The following is a 23,783-nucleotide window of genomic DNA, read 5'->3' on the forward strand; positions in this document are numbered from 1 at the left end:
CATTTTTTATTATGTAAAATATTAGACTTTGCTTAGGTGCAGTTGGTATGTCAATTGGTATGTCCACATCACCTCCCAACTTGTCCAAACCACCCAAATTAGTATAGCAAAGTTACTTTGGAAGTTCGAGGCTTAAGTGTAATCTTAACTCTTGTTGACCTCCAAAAGTGGTTTGATGCCCTGAATGGTTTTGAATGTTTATATAATGATATACCTAACCCTGCATGACTGTTTGGGACAATGAGTGTCTGTGTTCCTACTGTTGCTTTCAGGGCTTCGTTTCCTATCCCATTGTTACCCCCACCTGTTCTTCCAGTTAACCTTAGCAGCAAGGTTTTCTCTCAATTCCCACATCTAGTCAGGTGCCAGATCCTCCTGATTCTGCCTTCCAGCATTTTACTGTCTTCTTCTGTTTCCCTGTCATCAGGGATCTGACTGTTACCACTGCCCTTCAGTCTTCTTTCTTAAACTCCACTTGTCTTTTTTTTTTTTTTTTTTAAATCTAAATGCACCCAGAAAACCTCTTTAGGGCCTGGCAACCACCTGCCTTTCTGTCTTCATCTTTTGCTCTTCCCCTACTGATACTCTAGGTACCAACGTTAAAGAACTACCTGCAAATCTTCAAAAACTCCAAAGTAAACATGCTTCTGTGAATTTATGCCTGCAGCTTGCTTTAAATGAAATGCCCTTCATGTTTTCTTTATCCAATTGTTTGTTTGTTTGTTTGTTTCTTGGTGTCTGGCTAGTACAGGGATTGAACCCTGGACGGTGGTGTTATCAGTACCATGCTCTAACCAACTAACTGGCCAGCCCCCCATTTCTTTTTTATTTCTCCCCATTGGCATGAATTCATGAGGGCAATGTCTATTTCTTTACACTCCACTTCAGTTCCTAACACAGACTAGATGGATGCTGAGTGAATGCTCCTGGGTGGGTGAGTGAGTGGGAATGAACCACATCCTCCTGATCATGTTTTCATGCTTGTTTCCTTAGTCTCCATTCTGGTTAACTGGTTACCTTCCATTCTCTCCTCCTTTCTTTCTCTCTTAACCATCTCTGCATACCTCTGCCTCAAGAATCTGTCTAAGTACAGCTTTGCCCTGGTCAGAACCTTCAGTTTCTTACCATCTCCTGCAGAATCCATTTCATGCTTAATATCATCCACCCTCTGGTAGTCAGTCTTCAACCCGCCTTTCCATCTGCATTCCCCATGTTTTTCCTTGCCCACTCCAAACTAGCCTCCTTGCCATTCTTTTGTCACACTCTGTATCATACCATCTCTGTGTTTGTGTTCATGCCATACCCTCAGCTAGGTGTTTTCTTGCCCCAGTCACTGCCTTGTGAATTTACAGTCAAAATGTTCCTTACCCTACAATCAGAATTAATCCTCCATTCTGTATCTTTCTATACCACTTTATTTTCTTACCTCCGTTGTGGTATGTATCGCAACCTGTTTTTTGGTTTTTTTTTGGCGGGGGTGATACTGGTTGGTACGAGGAAACTGCTTTTTATTATAGCCTTTGATTTTTGCATATCTTTATCATAATAGGTTATAAACTCCTTGAATTCAGAGGCGAAGCAGTTCAGCTTTGAAAACCACAGGAAAGCTAGCCCAATGCCTTGTGCTATTCAGTCAGTATAAATATTACATATGCTTTGACTTAGACCTTGATGTGAATCCCTGTACAGCTGTGTAATATCTTCATTTCTTTCTCCCAGTTTCCCAGTTCATGACAGGGAAATGATAATCCCAAATTTGCCACTTGCTTATGCAGATTAAATGAAATAATGTGGCAAAGCATATAGCTTAAAACTATATAAAGCTTAAAAGCGTATAGCTTAATGGCCCATAGCAGAAATGCAATAAATGGTCATTATTATTACTGCTGGTACTGTTACTATAGATATGTACTCATTATTGGAGAAGGATAGCTCTTAGTATTAATGACCTTTATTTAATTGTGTGGCTTAATTTCTAGCCGAACATAACTGAAGCTAGAGATTGCCCATTAGCTTTGCTTTTAAATATTAACCTTTCTTCCCTCACTACCTTACAGTCTTTTGTTATTACTTATTCTCATATTACAACATTTTGTTGGTGAAAAAGGATTACTTGGTTCTTTGGTTTTTTTCCACCAACAGAGGGCCAAATTACCTCCAATATTCATGAAAAGAAGAATTGTGCAAGCTTAAAATTTTTTAAAACCCAGTCATTTCCATGCTATTTTGCAATAGAGAATATGAATTGAATTTCCTATGGTTAGAGTTATTGTTGAAACCTGCTGTATGGTGGAGGAAGAATACCAGTTCACTAGAGGGGTTCCTTTGGCTTGGCAGGTTTCAAACACATCTCATTCTCCCAATTAGGTTAACTTTTGTTGAGTATATTTGGTTTGTCAGAGCCTTGACAGATGGCACAGTCAGAATGCATAGTCCTTATACCAAAGAACTTGCTAAAATTAGAGTCAACTAAGGGGAAGGACAGTTAATTACATTATGCCTGCATAAATTGTTAGGAAAGATATAGTCCAGATCATTCTTAATTTGAATTAGGTGTTTTATGCTTATTAACTAGTGTTTCTTAGAATTGGAATTATGAGAAGATGATTCAGTGTTAAGAAAAACCTAATGTCTCTTTTCTCCATTTCCAACTAAAGTAGTGAAGAAATCATCAAAGAAAGAAAAAAATACGCAGATATAGCCACACACACACACACAAAAAAAAATGACAGGAATTGATCATACATATTTAAAGCTCATATATTATCTACACTAGTGATAATAGATTGAGAAATAGCAATAGAAATTGTCTTAAGACCTTGATGCTGTCAGAAGTATGACATATTACTAGAGACCAAAATACTGGAAGAAGAGAGTGAATCAGTGTCAGTTTTACCATCTAATAATAATGATGATGGTGGTGGTAGTGATGGTAATAGCGAACATTTAGTAGGCAAATTGTTAGGCACTATGTAAATCATTTAATGTTCATTATTTCATGTAATATTCATAAAAATCCCTGTGAAATGGGTATTTTTATGTTCATTTTATAGATGAAGCAACTAGAGCTTCAACAGATAGATAGTCTTACCCAATGTCACATAGCCTGTAAAAGACAGAAGTGGGGCTTCAGCTGAATTCAGTCCAACCTATTCTCAGTTTTCTTAATCCCAATATTTGTGCTGATAAGGCTACAAACCTTTTTGTGGGAGACAGTGATATCAAAGACCTCTTCTCTAGGAACATGGTAGCTCTTATCCAGCACAGAACCACCACCCAACCTGACTACCACTTCCAAGGGCTTTAATGATGGGGATTTACAGATTGACAAGGGAAGAGTCTTTGTTGTAAATCTTTTATAACACCATTTTAAGCTCCATCTGGAAGGGGAGGAAGATAGAATATTTGATTTAGATACTGTGTTTCCTAAAGCCAGTTTCAGTAGAGCCACTTGCCAGTAATCCCACTTCAGTGCATAGCAATTTTAGACTGCAAAGCATAAGCAGAGGAGAATAGCAGGGTGGTTACAATTAGCATATGTACTTATCTCTTCCTCCTAGATGCAGGAGAGATTCTGTTAATAAGCTCCATCTAGCTATGCAAATAGCAAGATTCCATCCAGTAATCCAGAGGAGTGAGCCTCCCTAACCAGTCCCTGAACTTTTTCTAGCAGACCCAGATCCTGTTTCAGTTTGGCCATTCAACAATTTTACTTTTGCTTATTCCCTAGCACCCACAGCCTACCATTATTATTCAGTAAACATCCCATTAGAGATGTTCTCTAAGATTTAGCCAAATAATTACCTGAAAGAATACATGGAGGGCAGCTGCCTCCTCTGCCCAGAAGCAGGCAAGCAACAGAGCAGGAGCTGACGGCAGCCATTCCTTCTGCCTGAAAGCAGGCAAACAGCAGAACAGGCCTGGGGGGCCTAGGCAGGAGCCAAGGGTAGCATCCCTTGCCTGGAAGCAAGCAAGGAGCACATCAAAAACACCACTTCTGCAAGGGTGGCCCACCACAGCCACTACCACAGCCACAGCTGCCACAGAAGCCACTTGATGCCACAACATTAGCCACAGCCACTGTGTAGGTGGCCTGCCAGACACTCAACTGCATTGACACAAAGAGTTTCACCAGTAGAGACCAGAAAAAAGAAGAGGATGTCTCTGTCCTCAAATCCCTCCCAGAGTAATAGAAGAAGCAGCTGCTCTACCAGACGGCCAGACATCAATGTAGAGATACTAGAAATACGAAAATCCAAGAAAATAGGACACCACCAAAAGAATGCAGTAATTCTCAAATACCAGACCCTATACAGAAGGAAACCCTTTAAACGACTGAAAAGGAATTCTGAGCAACAGTCTTAAGGAAACTCACTGAGATACAAGAATACTCAGACAACATAATGAAATGAGAAAAAAAAAATCCAGGATATGAAAGAGGATACTTACAAAGAGATTAATACCTCAGTGTAGCAGAATTCATGGAACAGAAAGATTCACTCACTGAAATAAAAAAAAAAAAAACTGAGAGCTTAAGCAGCAGGCTCTAGATCAAGCATGAGAAAGAATTCCTAATCTTGAAGACAGTCTTCTGGAAATAACACATGAGGATAAAGAAAAGGAAAAAAAAAATTTCAAATGAAGAAAATCTGAGATAGCAGACAACCTTAAGTGCCCAAACATTCGAATCATGGGTGTTCCAGAAGGGGAGGAGAAAGGAAAAGGCATGGAAAACCTATTTAACAAAATAATAAGTGAAAATTTCCCAGGTATAGGGAGAGACATGGGCATTCAAATCCAGGGCATTCAAAGATCCCTAAGTAGATTCACCCCAAAAAGATCCTCTCTGAGATGCATTATAGTCAAACTGGCAAAGCTCAAAGACAGAATCTTAAAAGAAGCAAGCAAAAGCATCAAGTCTCCTATAAGGGAGCCCCTATCAGACTAATAGCAGACTTCTTAAGATAAACTCTATAGGCCAGAAGAAAATGGGATAATATATTCAAAATACTAAAAGAAAAAAACCTGCTAGCCAAGAATACTATACTCAGCAAGGCTATCCTTCAGAAATGAGGGAAAAAATAGTGTATTTGCCAGAAAACAAAAACTTCATGAATTCACTACCACATGACCAGCCTTGCAAGAAATCCTCAAGAGTCCTGCATCAGGAAGCCAAAAAATGATAATCATTTATCTTATCAGCCATACTTCTGTTCAAACTTTTCATAGTTTGTTCTTGGTAGGTGGCATGTTTCTAGGTATTTATTCATTTCATCTAAATGATCTAATTTGTTGACCAGGAATTATTCATAATATTCTCTTATAACCCTTTTGATTTCTGTAAATTTGCTTATAATGATTCCTCTTTCATTTCTGATTTTAGTTATTTGGGTCTTTTCTTTTTTCTTATTTCATCTAGGTAAAGGTTTGCCAATTTTGTGGATCTTGTCAAAGTACCAACTTTTAGTTTCCTTGATTTTCTCTTATTTTTTTTTCTGTTTTGTGTTTATTTTATCTGTGATTTAATTTTTATTATTTTCTCCCTTTGCTAGGTCTAGAATAAAAATCAAGAAGAGCTTAGTTTGCTCTTCATTTTCTAGTTTCCTAAAGTGCAAAGGTGATTGTTGATCTGAGGTCTTTCTTTTTTATTAATGTGTGCATTTACATTAAATAAATTTCCCTTTTGGCAAAACATATATATATATATATATACATATTTATATGTATATGTATATGTATATATACATATAAATTTTTTTCAGTCATTTGTTTGGAAGTATATCTGGTGTTTAAATATACCTAGTTATTTTTAGTGCAGTTTTTCATCCTCCTTTTTCACTTAATATTATGATTTGAAAATTTGTCTTAAATACTCTTCAAAATTATGATTTTAATAATTGTATTATATTACATTTTATGGAGGTCCACAATTTGTTTAGTTATTCTCATATTATTGTACATTCTGTTTATTCCCAATTTTTTACCTTTATATAACTGCCTTCCACATTAAAAAAAATATTTTTTTCTTTGATTATTTTCTTATGGTTTCAAGAAGTAGGATAATTGGTTGAAAGTGTATGGACATTTTAAAGACTTCTTTTTGTGAATCCAGCCGTTCTTCAAAAAAGTTTTACCAATTTATACTTACATTAGAAGATTTTGAAATTTTTTCTCTCATAGCACCAGTATTACACAGTATCATTTTTTCAGTTTGAGAAATGAAAAATGTCATTTTTCTGTTTTAGTATCCATTTCTGTGAACATCTTAGAATGTATTTTTTAGCTACTTGTGTTTCTTTTGGGTGTGTGACTTGTCTGCTCATGTCCTTCACCAAATTTCTGTTAAGATTTTTCTAACTCATTTTTAAGAGTTATTCATGCATTAAAGATGTTAATCTTTGTGTGTTAAATTTACTCCTTATCAATGGACTTTAAATTCAGTTTGTAGTGTTTTCCTTCGTTTGTATATTGAGAAAATTTTCTATCTGAACATTAAATAAATGAAAAAAAATTGTTAAAGGAGTACACATACCCATAAAGTGATAAATGTCGTCTACCCTACAACAAAACAAGAAAGTGAAAAAAAAATAAATAAATAACAGACAGAAACATGAAAGTTAACCTTACCACTGAAATAGATCTCTCATGGGTAATACAGGATTTATGTAAAGCTAAATATCTGTTTTTAGGGACATAAAAGCACACATGGCTGCAATGAAATAAGAGCAAAGAAGTGAAATTCCTTATTTTTTTTAAAAAAGTTAATTCAAACGAGCATCAGAAACAACATATTTTATTGATTCTAAGACATACATTTTCACATTTTAACATCTTTGAGGTAGGAATTATTCTTAAATGATGGCCTCTTGCAAATATAGTAATTTCAGTCATGAAATGGTAGTAACATATAAACGTTTAGCTTTTAAAACATGAGAGAAATGGTTTCAATACTGATCAAATTTTTCTTCCTGGCTTTGGATCTCACCCAGTAAAATCAAGAACCTTACCATGGGCTACATGGCTCGGTATGATCTGGTCACCCACTGCCTCTCTGACCTCATTTCCTAGGACATTCCCTCTGGCTCTCCTAGCTCTTCTTGAACAAGCTGGCATGCTTCTACCTCCAGGTGATTCACTGCTCTTGTTTCCTCTGCTAGGAGTGCTTTTGCCACTGAGAATCCTGTGCTTCACTCTCACATCTACTTCAGATATTTATTCACATGACACTTTCTTATTTCAGGCCTTCCCTGGTCACCTTATCTAAAATTGCAACATCCTAACATTCCCTATCCACTGTCCTGCTTAATTTTGTTCCTTAGCGTTTATTACCAGCTTATAGTTCATATTTTATTTATCTTGCTTATTTGTCTCCCCAGTTGAGTATAAACACTCGTAAAAAAAAAAAAAAAAAAAGCAGGGGGGTTTGTTTATTTTCTACACAACTGAATCTCCAGGTCTTAGAAGAATGGCTAGTACAGATAAGGCATTTAGTAAATATATGTCGATTATATGAATAAATATAAATACAGTTTTCCCTAGGTATCCATGGGGGATTGGTTCCAGGACCTCCCGTGTACACCAAAATCCATGGATGCTCAAGTCCCTGATATAAAATGGAGTAGTATTTGCATGTAACCTATGCACATCCCCAGTATACTTTAAATTACCTCTAAATTATTTGTAGTACCTAATACAAAGGAGATGCTGAGTAAATAGTTGTTATATTGTATTGTTGAGAGAATAATGACAAGAAAAAAAAGTCTGTACTTGTTCAGTACAGATGCAATTTTTTTTTCTGAATATTTTCAGTCTGCAGTTGGTTGACATCACAAATGTGGGACCCACGGATATGGAGGGGTAACTGTACATAAAATATGTATCTACATGTCACATAGAAAAGAATAAATCAGTGAATTACATGCCCAAAGGTTGGTGGACAAAGTAGGGATGAGTATAAATATCTTGCTAAGCCTGTGTAGTTGAGCGTGGACTAGGGTTCAGTTGTTCTGAGACATAAACCTTCCTCTGCTACCAGTTATCTGGGTGAAATTTGGTGAGTTAATCCCCTGGCCCTTCAGGTTGGACTAGATAGTATGTATGGATATTATAACATGTTAGTTAATTAAGCTTTCTGCTAAAAACAATTGAAAAATAAGGACCAGGACTAGGAAGCTGCAAGGAATGAAACCATATCTTTTAACACAAATATTGTCACCAGAAATGATAGTGGTAATGACAGTGTTAGTACAAGACTTTTGAGATAATTTGTAGTTCAATTTCAATTGTTTTGTAAATGGTGAAACTGAAGCCCAGGGTTTGAGAGATTTAGCCAATGTCAAGTGCTAATCTGTGGTAGACTTAGAATTCTACTCAACAGCCCTGACTGAATCCACTGTTCTTTTTACTTTAACTAGTACACACAAGAAATATGAGGGGCCTTCAGAAGGTTCGTGGAAAGATTCTTATCCTTTAATTCTGTTTCCATAAACTTTTTGAAGTACCCTCGTAGTGGTGACTTTTCAAAAAAAGTTATTCTTAGGCTGTTTTGATATAATGTTCAACTTAAATTTGATGAATTCACCTAATGGCAATAATACACAGATGAATTTCTCTCTGTGACCTAATTCAGCTTACAGAAGAGATTGGAAAACTTGAAGATAAAGTGGAATGTGCTAATAATGCCCTGAAAGCGGATTGGGAAAGATGGAAACAGAATATGCAAAATGATATCAAGTCAGCATTTACAGATATGGCTGAGGAGAATATCCACTATTATGAACAGGTAATTAGTGATATTCGATATGCTCCATTTTTAAAAGTTATGTTCTCTTTTACTTTCTATCTGTCCCTATGTTAAAAAAGTCTGTTAAAGAACCAAGTGTCACATTTAAAAGCCTCTTTGCGGCTAAGTGCCGGTGGAGTTGCCAGTTACTATTTGTTTTATTGTTTTCCCCTCAGTTTGCTGTTTTGGAAGGATTTGAATTTTTCAAAAGCACTTGATAATACTTCTTGATAGTACTTCTTAATGAGTCTCCTCTTATTTTCTTATTTCTCCTTTTCCGTCTCTCTTTTCTGTATTGTAAAGAGTTTGCTAAGGAAGGAAAGGAATTTGAAAGCGGAAAATCAGTTCAGGGCCAGATCCTGTATCCCTGCTATCCCTGCCTTCTGTAGCTATTAAAAATCATCAAGAAAGAAACGTGCTATTACATTAGCAAAAGAGTAGCAAGATTGTTTCTTTTTAGTTCAGGAAAGAGCCTAGTCAATGTTTTACTTTTCAAATGATTATTTTTCATTTATTTCCACAACTAACTGTTCCTCAAGTAGTTATTTTAGTAAGTGAATTTTATAATACTATCCCTTTTCTCCACCCAGCGTATTGTACTTTTTCTGTAAAGCATATTTTAAACACATCTTTAACCTTATCTCCAGCTAAATTAATGAATATATGGAATTGATACATTAAGAAAATTATGTTTTATAGTCTTCAGTGCTTATCAGTTTAAAGGTATTTAAAACTGAAATATTCTATGTTTTGAATATATTTTTATTAATATCAGTATCAGTTCATCTTATCATTAATAAGAGTTAATGGAGCCCCTTCTATCACCAGACACTGTGCTGGGCCCTGGAGAGACCATAGTATGCAAGACAAACACAGTCTGTTTCTCATGTAGTTACAGTCAGAGAGGGAAACAATCAATTAAAACAAGAGAGCATAATATTGTGGTTTAAGTTCCAATACAGAAATACACTGCACGGGCACCTAGCTACTCTAGAAGGACTGAGAAAGGTTCCTTTGAGGATATGTTTAAGCTGAAACCTGAATGATAAATAAGAGGTTGCCAGATGGAGATGTGAGAAATAGAGTTCCAGGCAGAGAAAACAAATAAATGCACAAAAGCCTAGAAGTGAGAGAGAGCATGTTCAAATAACTGAGTTTTTTTTTTTTTCTGGGGAAGAAGGAGGAGTGGAGGGAGTATTGAGTTAAAAGTTGAGACTGAAGAGCACCTTGTAAATTTAGTCCTTTATCATTCATTCTAAGGGAAGTGGGAGCCATTGAAGAGTTTTCAGCAGAGAAGTGACAATATTAGACTTGCAGGTTTAGACAGATCACCTGGCTATGTATGGGTCAGAGTGGAGCAATGCTGGATGTGATGAGTCTAGTTTAAGAGGCTGCTGCAGCAGCAAAGGTGGAGATGTGAACTGACCTAGGAGCTTTGTGGTAGTCGGCTGGAGATTAATTAGTCAACAGATTCAAGTGACTTATTTTTTAGTGGGTGGAATTGGAAAGATTACTTTCTATCTCTCCTTAATTTTTTATTCTGCATTAAAAATCTTAAGTAAATTCAGGTATCTAAAGGAATTTCCCATAAATTTCAGATTTTGAATAATTTAAAATATTTCTACATAATAAAGCACACTTATCAACGTAATGCTTTATTACCACTTTACTGTTTAAATCCACAGAAGTCACTTCACCTCTCCTTTACAGTAGAAATTGTCCACACTTACAATACAAAATTGTGACAATCAACTAAAATGATTTATAAGAAAATGCCTAAAAATTAGAATTTGCACTATACTGTACATGATTGTGTTTATAAGACAAAAGCTATTAGGGTACAAAAATCACATGACAACTGTACCTAATATACTTTTCTTTAAATGATAAGATCTGCCAAGTTTTTCTACATTTGGACTTTTTTTTAAGAGAAAATGTTCATAACAATTCTATAAAACTTCAACTAAAAGGTTTGGGTTTTAACTATACTTCTCACATACATATGTATTTTTGTCATTCTCATGGACTGAATTCAGTTTATACAAAACACTGTTTTCTTAGAAACAGTTACATTAGCATCGCTGTGCCATACTGCAAATTTTGTTCTTCACAGGAGTTTGTCAGTGTGTTGTTTTTATCTCTTTCCCCCAAGTGAATTATATATCTAAATGTTACTAAAAATATATCAAGTGTACTGCATTCTGGATATATGAATTTGGAGGAATCATTGGTTTTCTTTAGTATAACTTCAAAAGACCCCTGCAGCTCCAGTTATTTGTTGTTGGTTTTTTTCCCTGAGTGAAAAATTTTTAACAGATTTGTCACATCAGTCTAGTAAAACAAAATCAGGAAGTTGGAGCCCTTAAATAATCAAGGATTCTTAATTAGCAGAAAGACTGTGAGGCCTAAATAGCAACAATCTGCTGCCATCTATTAACTTCAGAATATCTCAGATATATAAGTACATGAAATGTTTCAGAGTCTTTACATTCTCTTTTTTAATTTAATCACATTCTAATGGAAATACTTCTTTCTTCATCAACATGTACATAGATAAATCCCCCAAGGGGTCTGTTCCTAGTGTGTGGATATTTTCTCATTGTTCCCTTGAAGGTACAAAAGAGAATCTGTTTTTGTTACTGTTGATCCTGATGATGCTAATGGTGAAGAAGGCTTGAGAGGAAGTGATCCTTGGCAGATATTGTGAATTGGAAAAGTGCATTCTTATGAAGCTTAATTTTAATATCTTTGCATGCACTTAGCTGTCCTATGTCCTCTTACAAATGGATTTTGAGTGCTTATTTGGACTTTCTGGAAGGAAAGTGCAGCTATTTAAGAACTGCTTTAGAATAGCTCCTGATTTGTCAATAACTCTAAGAGAGAACAGTTAACCTCTGGTAGGATAGGCACAAAAAATGGGAAACCATTTATCCAGTCCCATGAAATCACCTTTGTTATTAACGAGATGACAAATAGGCTTTATCTCCATTACATTCCTGCTTGAAGGCCTTTTGATCATCTTCATGTCTTTGTTTTCTTTGTCTCTAACACCCTCAAGGACAGTTTGATGGTGAGAAAGGGTAGGTAATTTACAAGAGATGTCAAAGTTATGAGAAGGGTAGGGTTAGTAATGGGAGCTATGTTCCAGCACATCTATAGCCCACAGCAGATATAGCCTGCTATATTAACACTTCTGAGTACCTACTATGATCAGGTCTGGCTCTGTATGTCACATGTGGTATCTCACTTAGCTTTCTCTAACTATTGCAGGTAGTTTTCTTGCCCTCCCTACCTCCATCTAGGACCAAGTTTCCCATAATGTTAATTTTTGCCAAATTAAGCAGATTGTAGTTAAATGAATATAATAAAAGAATATAGCTGATTCCTTTGCACAGTTCATTTTAGAATTATTAATATGTGTATGGAAGTCTTTGTTTTATAGCTTTATTTTTCTTGTTATAAAATTAATACATGCTCACTGAAAACAAACAGCAGCAGCAGCAACCAAAGCAAAGTACACTAATGTATGAAGAAGAAATAAAGAATATCTATAAACCTTTCTTTTAGAGAATAATACATTTAAATATAAACATAGAAAAATAATTTGATATTTTAAGATCAAAATATTAATTTTAAATTTTTTGTGTGGCCGTTTCTGAATATATAACTATAAAAACACATATGTTTACTTATTTATTTTGTGTCATGATGATTGAAGTGAATATGTTATTTTGAGTTCTGTATTTTTCATTTGTTTTACATGCTTTCCCACATAGTGTCATAATCATATAGTACATTGATATATCTTTATTAACTTAGGTAATTACTAATTGTTGAACATTTGTGGTTATTTTCTCTTTTTTGCCACCATAAATAATACTATTGAAAATAATTATAAATACTTAATTTTAAAACACTTACTTGGTAAGAATTTCAATTAAAAAACAGTTCAATGGTTACTGCATTTCAAATTCTGTCAGTCTTATTTAAGAATATCAGTTGCTTCATATAAAATTATTTATGTAAGATTCTGTTATTATCAAAGCCCTATGCAAAGCACTGTGGGGGATTCAAATTCAAACTTAAATCTTACTATCAGGAGGTTAAAGTTTATTAAGGAAGAATAATATATGTGTATATATATTCACTTGATTAATACAGCTTTATAATCATTTTTTAATGGAGGAGTATTTATATTTGTTTTATTTGCTTGAATTTTAATGGACAGACTTAATAGAAGGGTTCTGTCCTTTGTGAATAACACAAATATATGCATTTTTATGGACATTCAGGAAGCAGAAAAACAATGACAGTGACAGACGTTTTCTGGAAGATAAATGAGGAAAGAAAAAAATCATTACAAGGGTACACTATCTAGCCAAATGAACAGTACTGCTAGTGTTGTCCTAAAATCCAAGCCCAGTTATTTATGAGTCATTTAAAAATTACAGAAATTTTAAAAAGTAGACCTCCCAGCAGTCCTACAAACTAAGTAATACATGAGCAGTGAGTATCTAGAGGTTCTTCAAATGTAGTTTTATTTATTTAGGAATTTACTTGTTACAATGGGGAAAAGGTGAAATAAATCCTAGCGAAAGGGTTGTTTTAAATTCCGTGTTGCACTGCATACTCTGGAATATTTTGTAGATTTTGTGAGTATTTACTAGAAAACACCCTGTTCCAAGTTAGGACAGTTCCAAGCATTTCTAGTTAAAGAAATTAATCTGTATTGATAATGATTGTAAAACTGCTGTCTAAGTAAGATTCTGATGGATGACATTTAGATTTCTGTTAGAAGTTTCATTCTTTTAAAAGCTTGAAATCAGAAAAATTATTGCCTTTGTGCTCATGTGTATGAATTGAAAGGAGCAATCGGGAGTCGCCCCCATAGACTTACCTCTAACAAAGAAGAACTGCTATCTTAACTTGCCAGTAACCCAGGGAGAAAGTACCATTTTCAAAATCTGGGAGGTGAAAGCAAAGGAAGGGAAACTGTGGCTATTCTCAGTCATATTCTCTAGAATTTAGTAAAGGGGCTTTAAAAATTATTAAAAAATTAGTTATACCTTCAAAGTCACAGACTTGAACAGAAAATATGACTTAAGAGGAGTGAGCAGTTCTAAAAAGTGAAAAAAGAGTGAGGCAGAAAGAGAATCAGATATGATTCCACATGTGGACCATGGACTATGAAAAGTAAAGATGAAAGAGGAAGATACAGTCAAGGATGAATGCAGAAAAAAATAGGAAGTGTCAGGTGAAAGGATGAGGCACAAACGCAAGGCAGCTCGCCAGAGAAGTTCCGATTTTATTTAGCGAGTACATCTGTTTTATAGGCTTAGAAGAGAGTTGATAGGTTTACAGGGGACACGGGGCATTTGGGGATTGGATAGATTATGTTGGTTAAGGAGCCAGGAGCAGGGAGCCTGCGCTGATTGGTGCGCGATTGGCCGGCGGGAAGGTATTGTGGCTCCGGCGGGAAGGAAAAAGGCGGAAGAGAAGGGTAGCCAGCACCATGATGGGGCGCGGCCGAAAAACGGTTCTCATACGACCTAATATCAGGGAGGGCACATTTGGAAAAAAAAGTAAAGAACTTTCAAACAGTACCAGAATCAAATCAGAGTGGGTGTGAGGAGCCTCTTTGGAAGCAAGAAAATTAGGAATTAATAAGCTGTAACAAAATTTAAAAAATGGATCCATAATGGAAACTATGTAATGGAGACTGAGAAAACAGAGCTACCTTATTTCTATTTTCTGTTTTTTCCATCAAGGGGAATGAAAGTATAAGTTGAAAGGGTTAGGCAAATACAAGTAAAGGGTGACTAAAAGGGACAGATCTTAATTTACCCACGAGAAATGCAAGCCATATTTCTTTCCTAGGTTAATACTAAAATTAGCTCCAGAGAAGGTTTTTGGGAATGCTGCAACAATAACTCCTGTTTCCAAAGTAGTTAGCCTCCTCTGTAATTTCTGATGCACATCATATACAATCAACTAATTCTGCTGAACTCTTTGTAAACAGCCTGTCTTGGAGAGAAAAAGATGGAAGTGGGGATGATTTACCCAGATGGAGTTGTTTACTATAGTTCTGAACCTAAGGAATAACAGATAGTGTTTGAGTTTTCTTTTAAAATGTTGGGACAGAGACATAATAGATGGTCTATATTAAATCACTGTTGCTTTGCCTCTGATGGATTTGTCACCCCTTTTCCCCTGGGTGATGGAGCCCCCAAACATTACTCAAAGCCCATCTGTTTTGAGCAGTGAGAAGCCCCAGAAAGGGGTTAATATCCCAAAACTTCCTCAAGCACTAGTCATTTCTTCCATTTGGGAAATTAACCACGAATTGGGGTTCTCTTCCTGCATTTATTCTCCGGACCAAGAAGTTACAGGAAGAGACATAGGTGGGGTTTTGATAAGTACAGTTTAACAAGTTTTACAATAGAAGCTAGTGACATTCAGTAAAAACAAGTCAGATGACATTCTGTTAGGCAATTAAGTGATCCACTAACAAAGGCTTGATTTAGGTGACATTCCCTTTTCCTCTAGCAGCTTTTTAGTAACTTTACAGATCAATTAGTAACTTGTCTGTCTTAGAGCCAGCAGCCTTGCTGTGTTATGATTCTTATCTTGCAACAGAGACTCAATGCCCTCGGGGAAATTTCCTGTCCTTTGCAAGGTCAATATTTGAAACTGCAAGGCTTTGGAAAACCAGGCCCTGTGAGGTACATTTGCTTTATGAATCCTCTACAAATCACTAATTTTTTTTTTTTTTTAAAGATGACTGGTAAGGGGATCCTAACCCTTTACTTGGTGTTGTCAGCACCACACTCTCCCAAGTGAGCTAACCGGCCATCCCTATATAGGGATCTGAACCGGTGGCCTTGGTGTTATCAGCACTGCACTCTCCCAAGTGAGCCATAGGCTGGCCCACTAATTTTTTTTTTTTTATATTGGCCATCTCTGAGTCTGAGTCTGAGTACAGAGTGATCTTTAAAGTTAATGTGTCTCAACTCCCTTTCCTTATAAAAACAAAGAAGTTGACTAGATCTGGAAAAATCCAGAGTTATTCAGGACAGAGATTTTTGAATCCATAACGGTGCTTTTCTTTTTACGGTCATGCCTCATAACAGTTACTAAAACCTGACCTAAACATGACCTATTGCCCTAGGGTTCAGGAAGACAGATTTTCTTATGGTGTTGAAACATCCCTTCAGAAAAGAGCAGTCTGTATCTTTGGAACTATGTGAAGAATGTCTCAGAATTACTTTATACACCCCATTATGTGTAGGTTAGATTTTCTGCAGCAAACACACCGGCTTTATAGTCTGTGAGGCATAGAAATTTACTTAGCCTAACCACTTTTATACCAGTTACATTTGCCAATTCATTAAATCTTTGTGTCCACATTATCCACTGTCTTATCCATGGGGAGACACTCCTCTGCCGTAACAAATAAGAAGGTAAATATTATCCTCCATGCTGTTGACAAGGTCCTGCTTTCATATTCCAAGAGGTAAATCTAACTAGCTTCTTTCTGCAAGAATCTTTATACTCAAACCAAAGTTATTCCACGTAAGACAATCATCAGCATGTACAATGTTAGTATACTTTTTAGAGGTCAGTTTATTTAATTTATTAGATCTTTATCTTGGTGATCTCTTTGAAATCTGTTTTTTTCAAAATTTAAAGTTTTATGCGCTTCATATTAAGGTTCTATTATGTTAGAAGACAATTCTGGGCCGAGCCTGTGGCGCACTCGGGAGGGTGCTGCGCTGGGAGCGCGGTGACGCTCCCAGCGGCCGCGGGTTCGGATCCTATATAGGAATGGCCGGTACACTCACTGGCTGAGTGCCGGTCACGAAAAAGAAAAAAAAGAAGACAATTCTGATGGACAAAAAAATATAGAGCAATTATTAAAGTTAAGCAGGTTTTATTACTAAAGAAGTTTGAGAGTACTTTATATACTTATATGGTTTGTGAATCTGAAGGCAATAATTTCCTTTACTAGATCAGTGTTCCTTACTGCAGGATTAGTGTTTCATGGAACGCAGTTTGGGAAACCTTGGGTAAGTATTGTTGATCTCTAATGTAGTGCTACTTAAAGTGTGGGGTGATGCCAGTTCCATAAGTTGTTATTAAGGATTCAATTCAGAAACTGAAAGTAATCAGTTAGAATCTTCTATAGCAATTAGACATTGCTAAGACATCCAAGTAGGTGATTAGTAGACTTGTCTTGCTGAATAAGGTATATACCAATTCAAGTATTGTCCAGCTTTTACAGTGATTTACAAGTGGCATGAACTGCAGACCAGTCATGCTCAGTGGAGCCAGTTAGTGGTCCTTAGCAAATTGAGAGGGGAAAAAAAAAAATTGTTGTTCTCTACAGATAGCACTGCTCTGAAGTTCCTGCTCTAAAGTTCCTTTTTTTTAATATAAGAGTCTGTTCATATCTTACACTTAGTGTAGGGAGTGTCCTTTCTCATTTAAAAGTTTGTAATCTATTTAATATTAAAGTATTATAGAATTAAGTTTAAGTGCAGCAGGCTTTGGTTTTTATTTAATTCTAAGGAAACCTTAAAATTGACTATTGGTCATTTTTGGAATTATAAAGTATTATGTCCTTTAACTGTTTTGTTGTTTAAGTGATGATTTCTGTTCTGAAGTAAATATTCAAAGGCTGGAACCACAGTTCATGTTACCACATAATGGCGGACCTATTTTATTATGTCTCATATAAGTCTTAAAGATTTTTGTTGTTTTGCAGGTTTCTGCTTTCTTACAAACTTCCATTAAAAATATTCTCACTAGTTCTGTATTCTGTAATATAATTATTTTTCAGTCATCTATGCAAATAAGTTGAGTTTAGTTGTGAAATGGATAGTTATACCATAGCATAGACAATCTGTGCTTCTTACTGTACTTTGGACTAGATAAATTTTAATGTAGTTAGTTAATCAGGGATTTGAATAGATGTGTTATGGCCAACATCCGACGGGTAAAAGAAATTTGCCCACGAGAACCGGGTGATAGGAAAGGGAAAGAGTTTATTTCTGGCAGCCAGGACTACGCAGGCCAGTCGAAGTGCGCAGCCCCGAGTTGAAACCTCTCGCAGCTTTTATTTTTAGCGAGGCAGGAATTTTTTGCACCTGACACAATCTAGCCAATGCAAGCAAGCCAGCTATACATAAGCTAATTTTGTGGTTAGCCCTGTAGCCCCTCCACACCCTGGATTCCCAATAGGGACTTTCCAGGCTAAAATGGCAGAGCCGCCTAAAATGGTGTTGACCATGCTACTCTGTTTATTCCCCCATTTATTTTAGCAAGCGACTTGTACAGAAGCAGAATGCATATGTTAAGGTCAGCAGGGGTTGGGGCGTCCCTTAACAGATGATTACGTATTATAATGAAATAATTTTCTTAAATGTTTGGTTTTGGCATCAAGGACTTTCTACTTACTGTGATTTGTAAATGACAGATTATATACTATGAGCCAATATAATAGTTCCTGTATAGAAAAGAAAGAAGTTATATAAAACACACATGTACACACATATGCACACAGTGTGTGTGATATAACATTTTGAATAAAGAAGGTGGGTTTACTAATGAAAAAAATTAAAGTTGGATATCATGGTGCTTGCCATTAGCTAATTCTAAAATCTTAATTATGTCCTCTCTATACCTGGTTTGCTAATCTGTCAAATAGAGGTATTGATCTCCTGCCTTTGACCCCTTCCCCCTGCCCAACACACACACACACCCCTCACAAGTCTTTAGGAGAATAAAATGAGAACACATATGTGAAATGCTTTGAGATAATGTGCTTAAACATCATAGCAGTGCCTTGATAATTTTCTAGTAATCCAAAGGTAAATGTGCTCTTCTTTATAGTTTTCTGTACTTTCAAAGAATGGTTAGACAAAAACAGATAAGCTTGGTGTTTGAAGTGTCTAGTATTAAACTGAACAAATTTCATGTATTTGACTTGTTATAAGTCAAAAATGATTATATGGTATAGAAAAAGTATGAGTTGAAGAAATATGAATTCATATTGTGGCTGTTGTATTAATTGCTCCTATAAAGATTTCTGTATATTAGACCCTTTGTTGCCCCAGTTTCCCCATGTGTAAACATGAGAGAAATGTAGTAAATTATACCTAAGACTCCTATTGTTATCAGATTTTGAATTAGACATCTACAGACTATTAAAAAAATGAACCACAAGATGGCGTTTGTAGCTAATGGGTCCTTTTGCATTAACTGTGTTGTAGTCATTTAGGTATTTACAAGTGCAAACTTATCACTTACCTTCTTGAGAGAGGTGTCAAAGCAATACTTAGAAAAATATGCAAATCCTGTTATTTTAAAGTTATTGTTATTTCTAAAATTATAAATTTGCATATGATTCTCAAAAGATGAATTTAGACTTTTCCAAAAATAAAATTTAGTGAATAGTTTTGAGCTATTGGGAAATAATAGAAGTTGCTTTTCTCTGGCAACATCATCTCTAATTTCTTTCTGGATTGATTACATTTCAGAATTCAAAATATGCAGCTCTTGAAAGTTTTCATTAGTGTTTCAAGTCTTAGATTTAGATGATAAAAAGCAATGTTGCATCCCTTCATTTTTGGCATGATCTACAATTTTTATAGATGCAAAGTAATTTTGCAATGATACTGGTCTAGTGTAGAAATGATTACAAATTTGAGCTTTGATGTTTTAAGTGTAGGTGATGTCATCTGTGCCCTATCGTTTTGAGATATTAAAATACTTAGAGGACACTCAGTCATATTTCTATTGTTAGTTTATTGAGACAGATGCAATTATCATGGTATTCTCTAAAAGGTACCTTTAGTGAGGAAAGTGAAAGCACAACTTTTAGTTTAATATGGGAATTTCTGGCTTTCAAAGAAATGTATGGTAAGGTTTGGCTCTTATCACATTCTGTAATAATAGACATTATTGTTATTGTTTTAGGCTAATTTCTAGTTACTTTATTACCAAAGAGATAACACCATATCTTATTAATTTTTACTTATGTGATAGTTTGGATGAAACTGAATTTTCTATTAGCTCTCTCCATGAACAGGTTGGTGGCGTTACCTATGAAGATATTAAATGTTCTGTTGGCATTGCCACATGGTAGCTAAGAGAATGGGCTTAACTTGTGACTTTGGGCTGAGTGACCTTGAGGGCTTTTCTTTATTTCAGTGTACTGCAGTATCCTCATCTATAAAGTGCTGAAAATAAGAATACTTACCTCATAGATGTGTTTGGGTATTAAAATATAACTTATGTACGTATGCACGTATGTGTGTATGTAGGTAGGTGGGTAATGGAATATATGAAGATGAAGAAGAAGTTTTAGAAGCAAAGTTTAGTATTCCCAGTGAGACACTAAAAATAAATTGATTTTTTAAGTTTTTATGCTCATAAATATTTTTCCAGCACTCTCAACCAACATATCCCTTAAGCCACTAATTTTACTTGAGTCTGAAAATGCCAGTATAGAAAATAGGTTTCAAAACTAAATGAGTGAATGAATGGATAAATAAATAAATGAAAGAAAACACTTAACACAGTGTCTAGCACATAGTAAACATTCAATAAATATAGGCCACTAGTAATAGCAGCTGTGGCGGTGATTGAAAATATTTCTCATACATTTATGAATTTTAACTTTGGAAATTATTATAATAATTATCTTATAAATACCAAATATTAGGGGCAAATGTAAGATATTATGTTTGCTACATTACACACTGGGTCAAGCCAAGCAGAATCAGGCATATTTATAAATTGTGTGAGATCTGATTTGCCAACTTCTTGTCAGCCACTTAGCCTCTGGAAACCTCAATTTTATTTCTGGAATGAAACTTAATGGACACACATAGTCAAAGCCCCTTATTCTAGGAATAGGTAAACAGTCCTAGAGAAGTAAAGAGATTTGCCTGATGTCACACTGTGGGACAGAACCTTCTCATATCTCATGAGCTTGAGAAAATATTGATTCTATTTATAGAAACATGATTATTGTCACCATTTACTCTTTAGAAAACTTGGTCACATCTACTCATGGAATTACTACCTACTTATGAGAACCGAAGAGACATTTACCTCTTCTAGTGGCAAAATGTCATCATTACCTTTGCTGAAGTAGCAAGAGCTTTATTTTCAAAACTATAAGTTAGTTTTGGAATTAAAACATACTTTTCTAAGTATTCTGTATTTGTGTATTTGAGAAGGTGTTAAGCGTGTGTGTAGGAACAAAAGGGCTTTCTTTACCTGGGGGTCTGTTTCCCCTAGACCTGGCTCACTTTCTAACCATGACTGCTTTCTTTCTCAGAGTTCTGTCCTCAGAGAGTAGCTACAGTATTTGGTCTTTGGCTACAAACTGGAGCCACTTTGGATTAACGTGTACTGGATTCTCAATTATCTAGAGTTTGTGATAAACTCGCTTTCCAGTCACCCCACATGCTGACTAATTGCATAGATAGCATACGAGGGTACTCCAAAAGTTTGTGGAAAAATTAGAATTAAAAGAGAATACAAATCTTTCCATGAACTGTTTGAAGTACCCTCCTATTTATTGGCTTACTTTTCCTGCAGTGAGAAGGAGCCATTCACTATGGGTTCATATAGAGCACTGAAAAGACTTAGTACTGTGCTCTGAGAATCAGTTTTCTTAGCTGTAAAATGGAATTAATCTAATTTTGTCAGAGAATTGTTGTATCAAATGAAATTGTTGTATGGAAAATGATGGTGCCTTATTCAAATAAAAGTGGAACTTCTGTTGTTGATTCTCCTGTGATAATATGAGAATCTAAAGCTAGAATGAGCTGATCAGTATTACTGAAGGTCAGGCCAGCAGTGCAGTTGGGTATTTTCCATTTTGATGGATGTTAGCTTGCTTCACTGATTGTAATGATTTAAAAGTGGGGAAACAAAAAAAAAAAATAATTGCTTGATAGCAATGCAAGCCAAACAACAAATAGAAACACCTTTTTAAAAAATAGAATTTATAAATTATAAGCAAATCTCACACTAGGTTTTGAGATTTTTTTGTTGTTTTGATGATTCTTTATATCCTCCAGTTATCACAATCCTAGGCACAGTGAATACTCACTGAACTAAATTATTTAACTATGTGGTATAAACAATCCATTTCATCAGTTTATAGTTAGGCTTTCCTACTTAGAAGAAGACAGAGAATAAAGAGATTTAAGGAGAATTAGAGATCATCCTTTAGTTGCTTTTTAAAAGATTTATGTATGTTCACTTGATATATATGCAAGATATCAAGTAAACTCAGGTGAACATTAAACATTGACAGGAAGGGGCAGTTAACATATTTATTTATTTAGTAAAAAGTCTACCAAGATTTCAAAAGAGATCAAGATTCCAAAAGCAGCTACATAATTCAAGGTTAAATCTTCAGCTTTACAGGCCCAGAAACCTTATTGGTCAGCAGTCTGAGTGGGAATGAGGCTTTGGAACAAAACTTAACATTAACAACTTTAGAGAGCAGTAGAAGGCAGTATGTCAGTGATTAGTGTTCAGAGAGAAAAAAATGCAGTTTTTATGAAGACCAGCATCTTAGCATCAGTCGTTCAATACATTCCTCCTTGGTCATATGTGTTTACTGAGCACCTACCGTATGCTGGAATGTATTAACTCAGTCATCTTCAAAGGACATATGTACTCCTGGAAGCAAAGACTTTCTAAGAGATTTATAGGTAATCAATTTTCTTATATTCAACATCCATCTATTTATATATACATATATATATATATGAGGGTACTTCAAAAATTCATGGAAGAACTCATATTATCTTTTCATTCTACTTTTCCACAAACTTTTTGAAGTACCTTCATATAAATGTGTATATGTATACATTTTTTCCTCAAAATTTAATTATCCCAATGCTCCTGCAGTTATATATTTTCTTATTCACCTTCCCTTTTCAAAATTTTCCTTCTTCACTATGTGACAGAAAGGCATCTCATTTTTCATTTTGATGGTCCAGTGACTTATTATATGTACCCTGGTATAATTTAGGAGATTGGCTGTTCTCTGTTTGTTGATGAATAAGTACAGGTTGAGTATTCTTTATCCAAAATTCCTAGGACCAGAAGAGTTTTGGATTCCAGATTTTCATTCAAATTTTGGAATATCTTCAGAGACTTAAAAAGTTGAACATCCCTAACCCAAAAACCTGAAATCTGAAATGCTCCAATAAGCATTTACTTTGAGCATCATGTTAGTGCTCAAAGTTTTGGATTTTGTAGCATCTTGGGTTTTCAGATTAGAGATGCTCAACCTATCTATACCACTTATGAGATTTGTAATATCCTAAACGTACTTAAACAATTTGAGCCTTAGCTTTCTCATTTGTAAAATGTGATTCATAGTCCTTGTGAGATTTAAAGAAGGTGACATGTAAAACAACCATTATAATGCCTGACCAAGTGTTCATTTCACTATATGACAGTTGTTATGTTATTTTTGTTGTTAGCTAGTTCTATAATGGTCTGTATTTCAAAATACATAAATTTTTTTTTCTTTTGCCTCATATGGAGAATGGTAAGGAGATAGTTAAATAGCTAATGTGTCTCTTTTACTATGTTTCACTTTCTCATTTCGACTTATTTTAGAAATGAAAATGTTAATTCACAACACTAATCAGCATGGATGGCTACCGAATATCTTACTTAGATCTTAATTAAGCTAGCGTAGTTGAAGCAGACAGTGATAGAAGTTTGTTCACTTTGAAGACTAATGCCATCTTTGGCACAATCTGGATCACTTATTTGACAGGAATTCTAAATAGAGCAGACAGCTCAGAATTTCATTTTGAATTTTGCATTGAAAACGTTCAAAAGTTTATTTAAATGGTAGTTTGGCTGAGTTATCAAAAAGATATGACATCTTCTGAAAGCAGTAATTGCTTTGGGCTGCCCTGCAGGGTTAACACATCCTAGATTGTCTATAGATTTGCAG

General features: G+C 35.2%; 1 protein-coding gene across 3 annotated transcripts in view; it reads left to right on the forward strand.

Moving 5' to 3' along the window:
• The window catches only part of SNX7 (sorting nexin 7), a 98,021-nt gene that overhangs the window by 67,602 nt on the left and 6,636 nt on the right, over positions 1-23,783 (forward strand). For all 3 annotated transcript variants that reach the window (XM_063106575.1, XM_063106576.1, XM_063106577.1), the window contains one exon: positions 8,630-8,782. In XM_063106575.1, coding sequence (XP_062962645.1) covers positions 8,630-8,782 — 153 coding nt within the window. The remainder of the gene's footprint in view (positions 1-8,629; positions 8,783-23,783) is intronic.

Source organism: Cynocephalus volans, chromosome 8 (genome assembly GCF_027409185.1).
Source record: "Cynocephalus volans isolate mCynVol1 chromosome 8, mCynVol1.pri, whole genome shotgun sequence".
NCBI classification, from domain to species: Eukaryota; Metazoa; Chordata; class Mammalia; order Dermoptera; family Cynocephalidae; genus Cynocephalus; species Cynocephalus volans.